General features: G+C 44.3%; 3 protein-coding genes across 3 annotated transcripts in view; 1 reads left to right on the forward strand and 2 right to left on the reverse strand.

Moving 5' to 3' along the window:
- The window catches only part of LOC119399690 (probable chitinase 10), a 685,554-nt gene that overhangs the window by 475,101 nt on the left and 193,219 nt on the right, over window positions 1-17,234 (reverse strand). The gene's annotated exons all lie outside the window — the stretch shown is intronic.
- Window positions 1,403-8,053, reverse strand: LOC119399691 (60S ribosomal protein L10). The gene is made up of 5 exons (XM_049417820.1): window positions 7,842-8,053; window positions 7,663-7,721; window positions 5,764-6,010; window positions 3,037-3,199; window positions 1,403-1,588 (listed from the first exon to the last, which is right to left on the reverse strand). Exons 1-5 carry the CDS (start codon window positions 7,862-7,864, stop codon window positions 1,418-1,420), a joined length of 663 nt encoding a protein of 220 aa, XP_049273777.1. The 5' UTR covers window positions 7,865-8,053; the 3' UTR covers window positions 1,403-1,417.
- Window positions 9,363-13,081, forward strand: LOC119398894 (sorting nexin-29-like). Its single transcript, XM_037665709.1, has 6 exons — window positions 9,363-9,613; window positions 10,125-10,186; window positions 10,451-10,503; window positions 10,769-10,846; window positions 11,994-12,049; window positions 13,062-13,081. Exons 1-6 carry the CDS (start codon window positions 9,607-9,609, stop codon window positions 13,079-13,081), a joined length of 276 nt encoding a protein of 91 aa, XP_037521637.1. The 5' UTR covers window positions 9,363-9,606.

The raw sequence follows: 17,234 nt of genomic DNA on the forward strand, positions 1-17,234 counted from the left end.
CAATTACGAAAAAGCTCTTCCGAATGAAGATCCATGGATAAAGTATATCTGAGGAAAAGTGTGAACGCGTTTCCACCGTTCGCGTGCTCTTCCATAAACGCGAAGCAAGGAAAATTCGATATTGTTCCATATATATACTGCTAGCGATCGCAGATTTCATTCCGCGATGTCCGGAAACAGAAGTGACAGACATTTTAGCGGCACTCATGTAGTTATTACTGAACATTGCTTTCCTTACGTGCCGTGCGACGCTTGAAACGAGCTATCAGCAGCGTTTCTAGAACAGACGACGTCCGCCGATGAATCGCCGTCGCACTTTCTTGCTACCGAGAGGCCTAGACGTCACGAGCTTCTGCGGAAAGCGCGTTTTGCTGTCGAGCCGACTTCCAGAACAGAAGCTGCGTCGGCACCGTGCATGGCATCGTGGCTTATTCGGGACACACGCGCGAGCGCTACTTATTCAGCGGAATAGCTCTTGGTCCATGGTTACTTCGGCAGCCCCAAGATCAAGCTGCACATGTTCTGACGCGCCGACCGTGTGATTGCCGGTGATAGACGCCCCCAAACCCGATACTTTGGCGCAGTTCGGCGCAATTTTCGTCGATATTATCAGGATGGCGCAGTAAATACAATTTGGCGCAGGAGTGGAATCACTGCATACATATATCCGCGATCGCACATTTCTTCGATCTTGCGATCCACGACATCCCTTGAAAGTCCACCAGATATCTTCAGTGCAATATGAAGTGACGCAGCAGTGAACGTTTATTACTGCGGAGTATTTTTTTATAAGTGGGATTTCCAAATGTTAAGTTCTGCACAGCATAGTGCGTAAAATGCATCATGGTCCACTGTTACACATCGAGAACACTCGCAGGGTTCTGCACACTGGCATAGCAGGGAAGGTTCAAGCCTCGTCGCACAATTCGGCGCTTGGTGCGATTCTACGCTTCCGCCACGCATTAAGGAAAGCCCTCGCACTGCACGGCATTCGTACAGTGACAGTTTCAAGCACTGAGAGGCTGCGTAGTAGCACACCTTGCCACGCAGAAGGCATGTGTTCAGTTCCCACTCGAACCGAAGATGTCTCGCTCACAACCGACGACGCAGACACCAGAATTTATATGAAACGAGCTGTTTAAAACTACCCCATTAAAATGGTCTCTTTACCGCTTCAAAAAATGTCAGTAAGAACGTCTCTTCACTTCTGGCTCAAAATTTTGGGCTGCCAAGTCGGGGCAGCAACACTTTGCAAGCCTACGGGCAAACGAAACGTGCACCAGGAAATAAATTATAACCAACGTGAAAGCGCAGCATTGAGTGACCAATCCTGCACAAAAGCTGTGAAGTAATGGCAACAATGAGAAGGCAAGTGCAAGACAAGGAGGGTGTTTATTGTCTCTGTCATGGGCAGCGTCTACTCAAGGCCGCGCAGTTCCCTCTGGATTTTCATCCAGTTGTTGAGGGGACCGTGGCCACCACGGTAGTGGCAGTAGCAGCCATCGGGCTTCAGCCGGCCATCGGCACGCATCTCCTCATACTCCTCGGCATCCCACTTGGTGAAGCCCCACTTCTTGGAGACATGCACCTGCAAAGAGAGAATTTGGAGACCAGAGTTGAGACACACAAAAAAAAGAATACATATATTTTTGAGTGGAACAAACACGTTACGAAAACGCCTATAATTTTATTTCAGAGTAAAATCGAAATACGTTTTACCGGTTTTCGGTTCAAGAAGTTTGCATTGAAATTTGGGGAAGAACCAAATGAGTTGGCAACTGAAGCTGTACGTACATATTAACTCGTGGTCCTTACGGTGCCAGCCACACAGGCTACTGTGAAGAGGGCATTCTCAGCGCTGAAATGGGTTTTACCAGAACAGCGGCTGCACGCATCGGAGTACACTTGACTCGATGCTTCCGAGACTATACTAACTCCCTTGACGCAAGGCATTCACTTATCAGACAATTCTAAAGTCACTTGCGAGAAAAGGAAAATACTGTATGTTTATCGTTACTTTAATGTCAATTTTTTCTTTGTACGCAAATGGAGAGTTACGAATCGTTAAACGGCACTTGCAATGAGATCGTGAAATGTTTGGCCAACACCATCAGAGAGCATTGTCATGTATCAAAGCTTCTGCTTCTCGAGCAATCACTGGAATAGGCGAAGGACTGGTTTGACTTTCAATTGGCCAGCCTTACAACTCGTATTTTGCTGGCACAGAAGAGCAGCTGTTTTCAGGTCAAGTGGTCCATCCCAGGTAAAAGTTGGACAGCACATGTATCACCACTTGACCAGTGCGCATTTCATTTATGCCAGCAACGGATACTCAAACTGTGTCCATGGGTCTTAACACAGACCCTTCATTATACCACGGCTCTCTGGTATCGACCGTGGAAAACAGAAAAGCCGTTTTCTTAAATGAAATCCAATGCACATCCGATTTAGAACGCAAAGCCAATTGTACTCTCTTTGTAGAAACAAGTGGCGCGTTCAATTCAACGTTTTGTAAAGGTGAGAATAAAGATTTGCTCACACCTACAATTAAATACCTGGCTGTCATTTATTTTAAAAGTAATGTAATCTATGTTCCTTAGAGCAGCGCAGGCTTATTCAGGCGGTCTGTGCCAATTTTTTTGAGAAAGACTAGGTGTCACTGCCTGTATTTGTCACTTATACAACACCCATATTATACCAACAGTTTACCATGACGCCCTCTAAGTCAAATAATCTAGGTTGCACAACAGGGGGAATCAACACGAGCAGCCTCGGCCGGACCAGCCACTGGGTATCCGGAAACGGGTTGGTGAAGAGATCCCGAGGTGGCTTAGTCATCCCATGGAAGCAAAATCGTGACGCACCATGAAATGCACACAAATTGCCTTCCAAAGCTACACTGGGGCAATATCAGACAACCTTCAGTATCTGATTTGGTTCGGCGTAGGCTTACATCAAAACGGCCCCATACACGGCGTACCGCTCTTGCACATCGCTAAGAACAGCACTGAGTACAAAAAAAAGACAAATGCTGACCTTCTGGCGGCCCGGGAACTTGAACTTGGCACGTCGCAGTGCTTCGATCACGTTCTCCTTATGCTGCTCCTTGGCACGCACGGACATGATCTTCTGTCCAATGTGCACCCGGGCAACGGTGCCCTGGGGCTTGCCAAAGGCACCACGCATCCCTGTCTGGAGCCTGCAAAACAGAATGAAGACATCGGGCCCATTCTAAGCACCTTTCAAGTTGTATAGTATCAACTCCTTTAAAAATAGTTTTTTTTTTTTCCAGGCACCATTTCCATCGGTAGTCTGTTACAACCTAAATACCTGGCGAGCTTGGCGTGGTTCCGCAGTTCCACCTACAGAGCCCTGCCCGGCATGCTTGCCATTCACCTGTGAGCAGTCGTGTTATTGGTTTCTGCTTGAACCGGGAGTACTTCACATATTAAGAGTTAAAGGTTTATTGTTACTACTAGGGATGGGCGAATAGTAAATTTGAGGTTCGAAGCAAATCCGAAGCAAATAGTGATTTGGTCGAATAATTTTGAATTGAATAGTTCGAATAGTGCTCACCACATATTAAGAAAATTGAGCATTTTCTTCATGACCCTTGCACAATATTTTTTACGTATGCTTAACCTTGAAGTGTGGCTTCGCAGCAGTGCAGATTTCCCCTGGCAGGGTGGTTTCACTGTACAGCAACCCGACGCTGCAGAGAAACCACCTTTACAGGGGGTTATATGCGGTCATACATATATTCGTTCATTTCGAATACTTCGCAATTCTGAATAAAATAAATTCGTATTGAAGCAAATTCAAATACTTTATTATTCGTTCGAATATTCGAAACATCCGAATATTCGCCCATCCCTAGTTGCTACTTAAAATATTACATTTGGCTGAGCAACAATGCCAACATCCTTGATGAAATCCACCATGACACTGAAGTTTCCTATTCAAAACGAATAACAAAAGTCTACTACAGTCACCATAGATTTTTTTTGGACTGTCTAGGGACCGAGAAATGTCGGCACTAGAAGCGTTGAACCTATGAAGAATTCGCGCTTGTCGGCTACATGCAGCTATCTCAGTTTGCGCAGCCGCAAACACAGAATGCAGTGAGATCAGTTCATCACGCACGATAGTCATACGAGGCTAGGAAGAAGAGATGGGCAGCTGCATGGCAAAGCAGTGCGGGAGACCATTCACATCTGATACTTCGGATATATGGATTAATTGAGAGTATGTACTATATATACAGACGTTGCGGGAATCACTGTTCTGCGTCATGAAGTGCGGAGAATATCGCGCTCGCTTTTTGTATTTTCGGAGGCCGGTGAGGGGCCCTTCAAGTATGTCCTGAGCACACATCACAAGCTACACATGCATCACATACAAATGCCTTGTGCTTCCAGAAAAAGGCAGTAGTGCTGCCACAACTTATTTCTGCCGCCCCCTTCTTTCAAACACGTTCAAGCACTTTTTGCCAGGCTTTTAAACTGGCCTGCTTATGATACAAAGCTCTTGCACAGCCACCTCAATGCACTTGTACAAAATAAAAATTGTCAAGAGCGTTTCAGGTTCCTTTTAATCTGATCTGCGTATTGTATTCATGTGAAAATTGTTTGGAAAGCCTTGTACTTGGGCCTATCCTCACTGGCATGGGACTTTCTTTTTGCGTGACATGGAATGAGTGCAGTCACATAAGGAGACGGAAAGCGTAAAATTATACAGTTTAAACTCGATTAACGAAACAAGATTTTACAAATTTCCCAATTGGGCTAACAAAGAAATTTACATTCGCCAGCAGGTATCCATAGAGTTCAATGTTGTCATCAACTCCGATTAACGAAGCTGTCAGGGCCCTGAACTCGATTGAATGGAGTTTTTCCGGAAATGTGCAAAAATGCAGTAATTTATTTCAAACTTTCACACAGGCAGCTTTTCTTCGGTCGTGCGCTGTAAAGCTATCGCGTTAAAACATCTAGCCATTCTAGTCCTGACATTTTATGTTGACGAGGCTGCATGCAGCAGTTGGTAGCTCTTTTACAATTCAGATGGCACTGAGCTGTAGTGGTTTGTCATCCCGGCAAGTACTCCCAAAGGAACACTGTGGTTGCTTTTGTTATTTAATGATTGATGCAACGGCACTTATCGTCCCCATGGAGCTTTCTTGCTCTGCCTGCTCAAACACTATTTACATTCGTTCTGTGTGAATATCGGCAGCTTGTCGTAGCTTTGACCATCCAGCTCGCCTCTATCGCACGGGCATGGGAGGAATTCATGCTCAAACTGCCCTCGCTTGTATTTGCAGCAAATAAAATGCCGCGGTAGCTTTCGGGTGATGCTAGATTACAATTTTAGATTTCGAAGGACTGAAAAATCCCTTGCTTGATTTTATAAACTTGCCAATTTAATGAAATATTTCAAGCGCTCTTATCACTTTGTTAAATCGAGTTGCAACTAACATTACACACTAGCTACTTAGCCTACACGTATATCATGGTTCTTTTACACAGAACAGCAGATCCATCAATGTACAGTGCACAAAACCTAATACAGTAAACCAACATATAACGAATTGTTGGGAATACTGAACACATTACATAATTACTACACATTACATAATTTTGTAATCAGCTTCAGATGAGATATATCTTGGCTTGACTAATTTCTAACATTCTTACACACTCTAGCAGGATACCACGACCAAACCAAGCTTTGCTCGAAAGAGGAAATGAGGCAAACAACAAAACGCACCTATCAGCACCAGCGCATGACAACATTTTGTTGATTCGGATGACGTGGAAGGGGTGAAGTCTCATCCGGAGGTGGAAAGCGTCCTTGCCGCAGGTCTTGACGAGGTACTTGTTGGCGCAGATGCGGCCAGCCTCCAGCGCCTCGGACGAGATTTGCTCAAACTCCTTGGAGATGAGGTGCACACACAGTGGGAACTCGTCCACTCGCGCCTTCTTGCGGCCCAAGTCGAAGATACGGATCTTCGGGTCTGCACAGAGGCGGAAAACGGCGCAACACTTCAGCACCACCGAACTGGATCGTTAGTTAAATCGCGTTTTACAGCGCAAAAGAGACTACAGCTATGCTACGCCAGCCATAAGGCACTAGATAATAAAAGCTATGCTATTCTAAAGCTCACTTAAAAAAACCAGTTGTCATTAAAGGGGCCCTGCAACACTTCAGTAACCATCGAATGGCTTCATTATAGGGGTTTATTACCTCATGAATCAACCGCCGCAAAATTTTTTGGAATCCGTCAAGTATGTGCAGAGTTGGACAAGATTTGTGGCACACTGGAAGCTACACGGGGAAAAGAAGCTTTGTCAAGAGCACATCATAACCTTGAGCACTTTTTCTTGGAACGTGTGGCTTACTTTCAGTGTGCAGGTGCGCACGTGGCGGCCTCTGGTGGTGGCCACGGTAACTATGCAGCTCACAATGCTCTAATCAGCCGATAGCCATGAAATTTGGGTATATGGCGCGGTCATTCTGGTATATGGCATCATTTGTAGGAAGAACTGAGAACCATTTCTAGCGGACTGAGAATTGTATAAATTCCAAGCCGCATGCTGCCCTATAATGTTTGGCTCTAGTGTTCTCAGGAGCCTCGACTGCCAATCGGCAGCATCATCCAACCATGGTTATAACGACCGTAAGCACGGGTGTGCCCTGCAAGATTAATTACAAAATGTTTTTCGAAAGCTAGTTAGAGATCCTACGGCACCCTGACATCAGAGCATGGTACGCATGCGTCGCATGTGCATGCAAGACCATGAAATGACCGCAATACGGTACCTAACATCGCAACTAGCCGTGATGGTGCCAGATACCATGTTAGTCTAATTGACGCTATAGCCTGACATTGCACTAGTGTCGACTTTAGAGTGTGCGTCAGGCAAAAATTGACTCTAATGCCAAGATCAAATATGTTAGCAATTACTGAGCTCCATACTTGCTCACAGCCACCCCTGTATACAAATTTGTATGGCCGAGAACCAGTGCCTCATCTTACAATTGCGCTTACTTACAGCCAGGTTTGCAAGCAGTGAATTTATATTTCAAATCCACAAAAAACTTGACCATCCAGATGTGCAATAAAAGGCGAGGCCATTTATTCGCACCACTACCAATTTTTGCAGGCACTGAACCAGTAAACGTATCTCTGCTTCCACGTGGGCTGTATAATATCCTTGACTGACAACTATTCAAATAAGGCAATCCAGCTAATTGCCTCTCTCTATCGGCCACGCACACCGAATTTACACTCGATACGGAGTTGTCCACTGCCGATATCGCTCTGCATGCCACGAAAAACCTGAAGTCGTGAGCAACGGCAGCGCTTCGCCTCACATGGTTAGGAAGTTCCTTGAAATGTAGCGCCTTTTCAAGCAATGTTCTAGGCAATTACGCTTGTCGGAAGTTACCAAAGAAACATTCCAGACTACACATGCAACGCCACGAACTGGACAGTTCTAAGCATCAGACCGCGAAGAAAGGCTAATAAGAGCAACACGCTACACAAGCTGCTAACCAAGTCGTAACGGAAGTAATTTCTTGCGTGCAATGCTGTAACTAGCAACGACTGCACGATAAAAACGCTACGATTTCATTGACAGCTAGGCCTCGTGCCGGAATACTCACCGGGTACACCACGACAGAACCGTGACTTGGGGTACGGCTTGTTCTTGCAGTAGCGGTAACTACGAAACGAATACAAAAGAATATATTAGAAACACTCGGCGACACTGTCACTCATTCTGTGCAGGATTACACGAACAAGCGAAATTCGTTAATACGGCATGACATGGAATGCTACGTACCATCTCGCGGGTCGGCGACCCATCTTGCTGGCTGAAGTGCCTGAAAACGACAAAAAAGGGCGAAACAATCACTAAATCGCGTTCTACATCATAGTAATGGAATATCGTGATTCGTATTAAGCTATTCTACGACCAGATTCGGCGATTAAATAAGCCGATTAAGTTAGATTTATCGAACTCTCAAGGAACGCACGAGCGTACAGCTTACCGAGCAAGAGGTGAAAAGAAACGGAAGCACAACGGCGCCCCCTGCCTCGTTTTCCCAACTTTGGCTAGATTAAACTAGGCTTGGATTTATGCGCATTTGAAACTGGTTTCGGTTTCGCTCTTTTTTCAAGTGCTGCTGAACGTCAGCCGCGCAGTGATACTCGCACCTGAAGACCCAAAAGGGTCTCCTGGATCAAGCCGGGCGAGCAGCGGCGGCCACTGATGTCCTGGAATGGGGAACCCACCCTTGAAATTTCCCCTCCTTTTATTTTTATTTATTTTTCTTTCTTCTTCTGATTAATAAACGTTGTATCCATCCATCACGCCTGAAAGCATGCACACCACTTTCCAGTTTCGAACTAAATTATCTACGCAAACGACCTTGAACAAATACAAATGGCTTTGCTAAAGCAGTAACGTCCTACACTGTGGAAGTGCGCAGCCCACTAGTCTACAATCAGTGGAACAGCCACACAGCTACATCAAAGCAAATTTGTTCCTTGCCGTTCATCTTGCACGTTCATGTTATTCCGTTTACTTGTTTGTGACTGTGTCAGCCTGCACGATTAAGTTTTGCTATGATGAATCCTGACCAATTATCTCAACTTCTGCCGTTCTTTTCTTGAAGAACTGAATTTGTATTCAATAAAGAAAGAAACACACATTTCCGAAGAATACACACATGTAGCTAAACGGTAGGTTCAGTTCGCCGTTATTAACTCTACAAATAGTTCGGAGTCACCATAAACAGCTCACACGGACATGCTTCAAACATTAGACCTCCGTGAGGAAAAAAAAAAAAAACATTTGAGAAGGATTTCACAAGTTTCAGAGGGTTTACCGTTTTCAGGGACATATAAATGCTCACTCGAAGTATTTGACCGGGTTCCCGCTAACCGAGGATGATTAATCCTCCTTGCCACTGACTCCAGGCCGATCACGCAAATGTTGTCTCTTTTTTTCTTTATTTTTTCCAGGACATCTGAGCAACATAGCAACTAGCCACTTCAGTCGCGCTCCTCCTCAAGTCCACAGCTCGTGGGATCATTCATTGCCTGCGCGTAAAACAGATCGATACTGGCAGAGCATAAGTGGCAATAAGGACCGTACGGGGGGGGGGGGGGCAGCAGAGTCAACAAAAGCCGACGATTGATTAGTCACGACGTCCAGCAGCGCAACGAAAGCGCGGCCGCTACCACCAGAGCGGCCAGCGCTGCCAGCGCATTGATTTTGTTGATTCCAGAGGTTGTCGTCTGTGGCCGAAAACAGCGCTGCAGTCGCTAGCGATGTGCTCCTCTCTCCGCTCTCGCCGTGTGTGGGGTGATGTGGGAAGCGATCGTGGGGAGGTGTTTGCGAAATATCTTCTCTCCGTTGTGCGATTTTCGTCCGTCGTGATGGACTCCGGGACGGAGGCGTAATCTTGCGCTACGCGTTATCGGCGAGATAATTATCTCCCGCGTGCTCGTTCGTCAACGTGCAGCCGAGGGAAACATCATGTGCGCGCAAAGCCGCTGACGGGACGAAGCGAAAACGCCGCGGCTGCACGGTCTCTTCGACAATGAGCGGTGAGATCTTCTTACTGTCTTTACATTGATCTCCATACAAACGCAGCCTGGTGCCACTAGTAACCCGACGCAACTCCGGACGCGCTGCACGAAAGATACCCGAGTCGTTGCTTTCGCGAAATCCTTGGGGGGAGTATCGTTTCATGCTGCCTGGCTCTCCCCGTAGATGTAGTACGATTCGCGCCTCAGTACTGCCTTTCGAATCGCCGTGTTGTCTTCCGAAGGGGCAGACTTTATACAGCGCTTCTTCACCGACGTGCGATCTCTAATTCTTCCAAGCTCTGGTCTTTTCTCTCACGGCACGCGACACAAAAAATATGCGTAAGCGTGGTTTCGCTTGTGCTGTCTCTTTTGAGAGCGGATGTATGCATGTCAAGCGAAGCGCGCACCTTTCAGTTTTTACGACGCGCGATGTCTCTTTGTATGGTGTTCCTCCTGTACTGTTTCTGACGTTTTGTGTCGCATCCCTGTGGTGCCCATCTTTTTTTTTTTTTTTTTCTGCGTGTTTCAGAGGATACGAGTCCTTCGGATCGTCAGATCCTGCTCTCCCGTTTGCTGGACGCCGTTAAACAGGTGACCTGACCGCGCGGGCGGGAATTCCCCGTACCATCCATTCTCTGTTACCGAGTTCGTTGACTCTTGCGTGGAATATTCCCAGCATATATTGTCATTGTGTGAGATTTTCACTGTGTGAAGTGTCTAGCGTGTGATGACTAGTTGCAAACGTACGCGTAATGACGGCGAGCTTTCCGAGCACGTGCTTACATCGCTGTGGGCAGTTATCCAGCAATCGAGTGACGTACTTACAACCTGACCCGATCGTTCTGTGGTGCGCAGTGCCAGATCCGCTTCGGGGGACGCAAGGAACTTGCCACGGAGAGCGATAGCAGGTGCGTTTCGTCACGCGTACTAGTCCTGTCACTTTCCAATGTTGCAACGTTGTGCGTGTTTTTATATTTGTTCCTTTCTGTTGGCAACGCGTTGCTACGCTCTCTGAACATCTGGCACGTGAGCGGCCTGTACTTGATAACTTTCTTTTTAACTAGCGAATGTGCAGCTGCTTGCATGCCTTCGCGACAGTGACATTTACGGCGCGTCAGGCCGGTTATATCGTAGTTTCGCTTATGGTTGTTTTTGTTTTGGCTCCCGTCACAGGGTTGTCAACCTGTGCACGCAGTTCGAAGCCGTCCTGCAGCATGGGATGAAAAAATCCAAAGGATTGAGCTCGATCAGGTGACTATATTACTGAAATCGAGAATTTGACGAAATCTCGTCTGGTCGGGATGTAATGGCATTGTAGAAAGAAAAAGACAGGACGCCGACCAAGGAGGTGTCAAAAATATAATAAAATAACATTTCGCAGTTTAGTGAACAAGGCTTCCGTGTGGAAGCCGAAACGTTACTTTATTATATTTTTGACACCTCCTTGGTCGCCGTCCTGTATTTTTCTTTCGACTATATTACTTTCTTTTACATAATTTGTTCATGTTTGTTGTTGTTATTGTGATCAAATTTCTATCGACTCGTGATGAAATCATGAGTATATAAATGCCAGTGAGACCCGTTAAAGTTTATCACACCGAGACATTGTCCTGTGGCTTGAATTCTTGTTTATCCATCTCGTGCACTGTATAGACCTTGTTTAACCTTACCTGGCTTTGAATTTCACTAGCATTAATTTTCTCATTGTTGAATCGGCAGCCTGTACGACATGATATGGTCTATTTTCATCAGTTGTTCCATTCTATTATCAATAACTGCCAGAGGTTCGATGCATCACTGGTTGATCTATTATTAACCGTTTCAGGCAATAAAGCATTCCCACAAAATTCGAGGAGTAGCGAGTTACACCGTGGCCTAATTTTCTCTTATGAAGCTGCTTTCTCTCATTGATGGTTAAACTACTCTTTTGTAGTGACTGATTGTCTTTTCATTTTTACTTGATTAGATGAAAACACTATGGGCATAGTAAGCAGGGAGCGCCTGTGTGACAATCATTGCCAGACATCAGCAACGGCTGTAGTGGAATTTCAGTTTTGTATTTCAAAAACTTCCTGTTTTATAAAGTACTGCACCACGCTATTCACACCTGTGATTCTTAAAACTAGTCCCATTTTTTTTTTTCAGGTATCTTCACTTATTTTTCAGTTGTACAGCATGCAGAGCGTTCTTTCTATAGCATGGTTTTACATTGATATATTTCACAAAATGGTGCGGTGTAGCTTGGAATCAAGCCATAAGGGTTTTTCAAAGTAGCGTGTTTCCGTTGAGGTTGAAGGGACAGCAGCACTTGCAGCATGTTTTGGAATATTCAAACATCGAGGTGCCCTTGTCATCTGACTGACAAAAACCCCATGACACATTTCTCCAAAACTTGCAGGCAAGTCTCCGAGATTGTCAAGGGCTTGAATCTCTGGAACAGCGACTCTGACTACGGTAAGAATGCTTCCTCGTTTAATTGTTTAGCCATTGAAAGCTTGCTGCCATGGCAGCTCAACAGCACTGCTATGCACAAGGATGTGGGTTCAATTCCCGGCCAGGGTGGCCTTATTTTAAAGGGGGCATTATGCAAAAGTACGCACATGCTTAGATTGACGTGCACGTTAAATCACCCCAGGTAGTAAATACTAATTCACAATACTCGAACACCGTATGCCTTGTAGTAATTGTATTGTGGCTTTGACACATTAAACCCGAGAACTAATCTCCTTAAGTATAGTACAAGGAAAAAATGGAAATTATTTGTTTATTTTTTAATACTGTGAATGATACTGGGAAGTGCTTAGTGTTCAATCGATAATTGATCCAAGAAAAGATACTTATTGATCACGTTAAATATTTTTATTGATGACCAACATTTCCTATGTAAGGTGTCATGCATACCTGTTTCAGTGCTTGCATATGAAGCACTGCAGAGATAGCCAACTAAACAGTACTATGGGACAAAAAGCTATGGACAGTGACTCAACGTGACCTGCTGCTTTTTTTTTAGTTCAGCGTACATCACTCACTTCTCCCGTTTTAACCTCAGAGTGACGCACTAGCAGTCAGCAGCCCGTTATCAGCGAAGGCCACGTGGGAGCTGTCAGTAACAATCGTGTGTTTGCCGGACTAATGACGACTTGCGCCTATTCAAAGGTAACCGAGTGTCCGCGCCCCACGTTATCTTATCACTTACAGCAGGCAACAAAATCTTCTACGGTTTTGGCAAACAAAACACGTCATGCACACCTGTCAGTTTGGGGCTGCTTTGCAACGGTCGAGCTTCGTCAAGTTTAAATTTTTGTGGAGTTGGCTGTCCGTTGCCTTGACGACGAGGACGAAACACATTGCTTTGCATCAAGGAACGTGTTATTTCTTTGCTGCCGTTTTTTGTGCTCGTGTTTACTTTGTTCTTTGTTGTCTTTGACTTGCGGATGTGTTTTTGTCACTTCGACAACCCTTGCAGTGAGAGATTTTGGGCTTTGAGAGCTTTTGTGCACGAATATTCACCGGGGAGCCGGACAAATCAATAGGAGAAGAATTGTTGCCTGGGCAAGTCGGAATTGGTTATGCATGTTCGAAACGGGCGGCGTAGTCTTTATGCATGTTTGAAACGGGCAGTGTGTAGTCTTTCCTTTGTCCCTTGTTTTTACGCCGCCCGTTTCGAACATGCATAAATAAATACGACTCATAGAATTTAACTTAATCCCGTTGCTAGAATATCAGGGGTGTGGTATATGTTTTCTAATATTAATATGTAATGTACTATGTATCAGTGGTAGTGGATCACATGGAATGACAACAGGAACACAGCAAAACTGCGAACGTGTTTTTTTTTTCATTACTTTAACTTGAGTGATGCTAATTTCTCTTTTTCAAAATATTGCTCTTAATTATGCCTTTATTGGTGTTATTTGAAGCTTTTTCTAGCAGAAATGCTTAGTTTCTAAAACCTTTTCTAGTAGAAAGGAGGACAGTCTTGATGGTCTTTCTGTGAATGAACTTGATGTTTTTTTTTTCTTTTTTTTTCAAATACTAGTCGTTTAAGACAATTTGTGTTCTTTAAAAAATCGTTGCATAGTGGACTTGTCTTTTCTAAATGTTGTAAGGAAAAATAACAAGTTCAGGCAAAACAATAGCAAATATGGTGCAGGAAAACTGTCACCTCCCTGTGGAATTCATTGTTAGGTTAGGTTATGTCACGGCGCTGTCCTGTGTCATTAACAACCAAACGTAGCAAGCGAAACTTCACCAAGAGCACTCTCCCCTCCAGCTTTTATTCTTATTTTTTGTCACAGAATGACCCGTTTTGTTGCATACTTACTTTCGCTTGTGTTGGCATGACTCGTTTACTCCTAGTACACACACCTGCTTTCTTCCACTGTCACTGCCATTAAAAGCATTAATGCCTAATCAAAATGCTCTAACATCCCTGATTTGTCAGCACTTGTGTAACTTTTGTACCATTTTATGATTTCTGTCGTAACTGTCATTTATATTGTGTTTATTATCATTGTAAGCATTCATTGCCCCAATTCCCCCTGGCATTGAGGGAAATTGAATGAATAAATGAATGAATGAATGAATGAATGAATGAATGAATGAATGAATGAATGAATGAATGAATGAATACTGCTATCTTTGTTTTTGCCGCTTGTTCATTTTACCTAGAACATGACAGTCACAGAAATGATGTGGCTGCTATTGTGAAGAAAAAAAGGCGCATACCTGTAAATCAATATGAAGGTAGACAGCAGTGCAGTCTTGCAGCGTGTCTATAGCGACTCTGCCAGCTGCAAATCGCGGGCTCTGTACGTCTACCCTCTGCACCTGAGCTATGGGAACGTCGATGTTGGCAGACTCAGCCAGCAGTACACGTAGTTTCGTTCCAATGTTCTTGTAATGTTTTCCCACTCCGAAAGGGCTGTGCCCCAGCGTTGTCGTGTAAGTGTGCTCGTCTGGCGATGTCGTTTGTTGCATTAACAATGTGCGCAAAAGGCATGGTGCAATTCTTTCGATGTCATGGACACCTGTGCCACTTATTCAGAAGCTGGATTTATGGATGCGAATTGGATTAGGATAGCAGTTAGGGTGAGTTGACTGAAGTGAATGTAGCCTGGAGCAGTGATGTGTGGGAAGCATTAAATTGAATGGAGTGTGGGGAAACAAGGAATTCATTAAAGCAGAGGTCCTGTGAGACTGTTCAGCTTGTTGAATAATTTTATATCGCAGTATTCAGTCGTAAAGGAAGTATGCCTGCCTGCACAAAGCTTTGTTGCCCACCGCATTCCATCTTGTGCTTTTGAACGTAGCTGTTTTAGTGTCTTAAAACTTGATACCGGCGTGATGCCTTGGTGCATTGTTATTATTAGTGGTCTGTTTACACCCCCTCATTGGCTGCTTCGTTATGACCAATACAAAGAAATGCTTTTCCAGTTACGTTCAACATAATTGGATCAGTGCTTCCCAGCTTAAGCCTGTGACTTTCTGGGATCAATGTTTGACCTGATTCTTTGTAGATACCGATATTGCTCAATGTTGACAATAAGTCTAATGTAACAGCATTCATTATTCATCTGAATTACGAACTAGGGAAGCTTTCGCATTGCTTCCATTACAAATGATGGTCCGTAATGCTGTCGTATGTCGTAATGTGTCATTACATATGAAAGGTGGAAATGCTGATGTACAGAATTTAGTGACACAGTTGTGTAAAAGTTTGTAATAGTGTTATAAGTTTGTGCAGAAGTCACCAACTCTGGCAAGGTATTTAGTCACTTTGATGTGAATTTTACGTTATAAGAAGTTTGTGCACATTTTTTTTAGCCATAAAACCTTTCTAAACAGCTAGTCAATTGCCCTGGTAAAATTTCTGTTGTGGCTTCGGCTTAGTTTGATGCTTTGTCACCATGGTATAACCAAGGAGGATATGGGCACCAATATTAATCTCAGAATTTAAATCTATTCATTAAAAAAGAAGAACCTCATCTAGGAACATTCAAGACGTTAGAAATTCTAAGAAAGTCATCATCATTACCATTTCGTAACTTTTTCTTTTCATTTTTTTAATGGAGCAGTTGGTGCCACAACCTAGTAAATTTACCCAAGAAGGTTACTTGTAATGGCTAGTAACGCTGTGCTTAAACTCAGTAACACATCAACGAAATTTCGATCTGCACATATTCATTTGCAGAGGCACAATTCTCAGTCATTTTCGTTACGACTTGCCTGCTAATGCCACAGTTTAGTAAAGAGCGCAGTATTTTGAAAACTAAGCACTGCGCTTTTGCACGATGCCCTCCCAAAGCAAGCTTCAGGTCTTCAATAAGGTTGAAAAGAAATATCGGCAACCGACGTCAGATAACCGCGAAAGTTGTGGGACAGTGACCCAATCGTTTGCGATTCCTAGAAGTCTTACCTCAGTGCATACAACCTTGGAAGCCAAGGGCTTAAACTGAGGTGTGACGCGCAGTGCGGCTATCTCGACATCACGTTAATGCTTACATGGCGAAAGTGCACTCGTGACGCGAGAGCGCTGATAACACGGCTTTAGAAGCTCCACACTCGTGACATCGACGCACTGATAAGCAGAGTCTAAAACAATGGAGATGCGCTGTCAAGTTGCGACGGTTTGCGAGGCTTCTGAGCGGCGCACGCCTTTGTTGCGTCCTGGTACGTGCCTCCTGCGGGCGTCGTCCTTTTTCTTATCGTTTCGAAGTGTTGCGGCGGCGCACTCACATGACGTTTGTAAGGTCACAGTGTATTGCTTAGGAGCTCTCAGTAATTATGTTATCAGTACTTCAGCACTGATACACTGTGAATGAGTTTTTCTTGTTTTCTTGGAATACTCCCTTTGTGCACATTTTGTTGTTAGTGTTCAGTAATTGCAGTGACAGATTGTGCCTTACAACCGTGCTTTTGTTGTGTTAATCAGATCACGTAGCCACAGAACTTGCATCCAATACAATAGTGGAGTCACGTCGTCCTTATGGAATAACCCCTACAGTGCGGTTTTCGGTGTGTATACATGACGTTAATTGATCTCTTTACTTTGCGGTAACATTTTACACTGTATGTTTATCTACCTACTTTATCTTCACTCAACTCGAACAGGGCAAATTCTGCACCAAGCTTAACACAAACGCCTTTTACATACGCTTTCGTAACTCACAGTAATTTCAACCGATGTGTCTTTCAATAGTAAAAATGTCATCACGAACGTTATGGGGAGCACGTTTTTGTGACGGTACTGAACGAACAGTTCCATTTCACATTGTCGTCATTTTTTCATATTTACAGGCACCATGCCATAAATATGAAAATCTGCTTCAATTACCTCATTGCACAAAGGATTAATCAGTGTTGTAGAGAAATGAATCACACATTCCTACTTATAGCAGAACACAATGGCTTTATGAGCATTAGAACGTCAGTGGATTTCTTTTGTTTTGTTTACTTGTCCCAGGTGAGTTTTAGCCTACATTGCCGTGACCTCAATTTTTCACTGTTATCAGAGGCAATCCGTGCGTTCATACTTGTATGCCCTTTGGCCAGAGCCAGTGATGGATTAGTCTTGATGGAGATAGTCCTGTTCTGTTGTATTGAATGTTTCCTTTATTCTTTTATGGATTGCAAGTGT

This window comes from Rhipicephalus sanguineus, chromosome 7 (assembly GCF_013339695.2).
Source record: "Rhipicephalus sanguineus isolate Rsan-2018 chromosome 7, BIME_Rsan_1.4, whole genome shotgun sequence".
Classification (NCBI taxonomy): domain Eukaryota; kingdom Metazoa; phylum Arthropoda; class Arachnida; order Ixodida; family Ixodidae; genus Rhipicephalus; species Rhipicephalus sanguineus.

Coding starts and splice junctions, on each gene's coding strand:
- LOC119399691 (XM_049417820.1), bottom strand. CDS start 7,864: ATGGGTCGCCGACCCGCGAGATG. Junction 3,200..5,763: donor TCATGCGCTGGTGCTGATAG/GTGCGTTTTGTT, acceptor TCTGTTTTGCAG/GCTCCAGACAGGGATGCGTG. Junction 1,589..3,036: donor AGTTCCCGGGCCGCCAGAAG/GTCAGCATTTGT, acceptor CTCTCTTTGCAG/GTGCATGTCTCCAAGAAGTG.
- LOC119398894 (XM_037665709.1), top strand. Junction 10,187..10,450: donor TGCTGGACGCCGTTAAACAG/GTGACCTGACCG, acceptor TGTGGTGCGCAG/TGCCAGATCCGCTTCGGGGG. Junction 12,050..13,061: donor GAACAGCGACTCTGACTACG/GTAAGAATGCTT, acceptor CAACCCTTGCAG/TGAGAGATTTTGGGCTTTGA.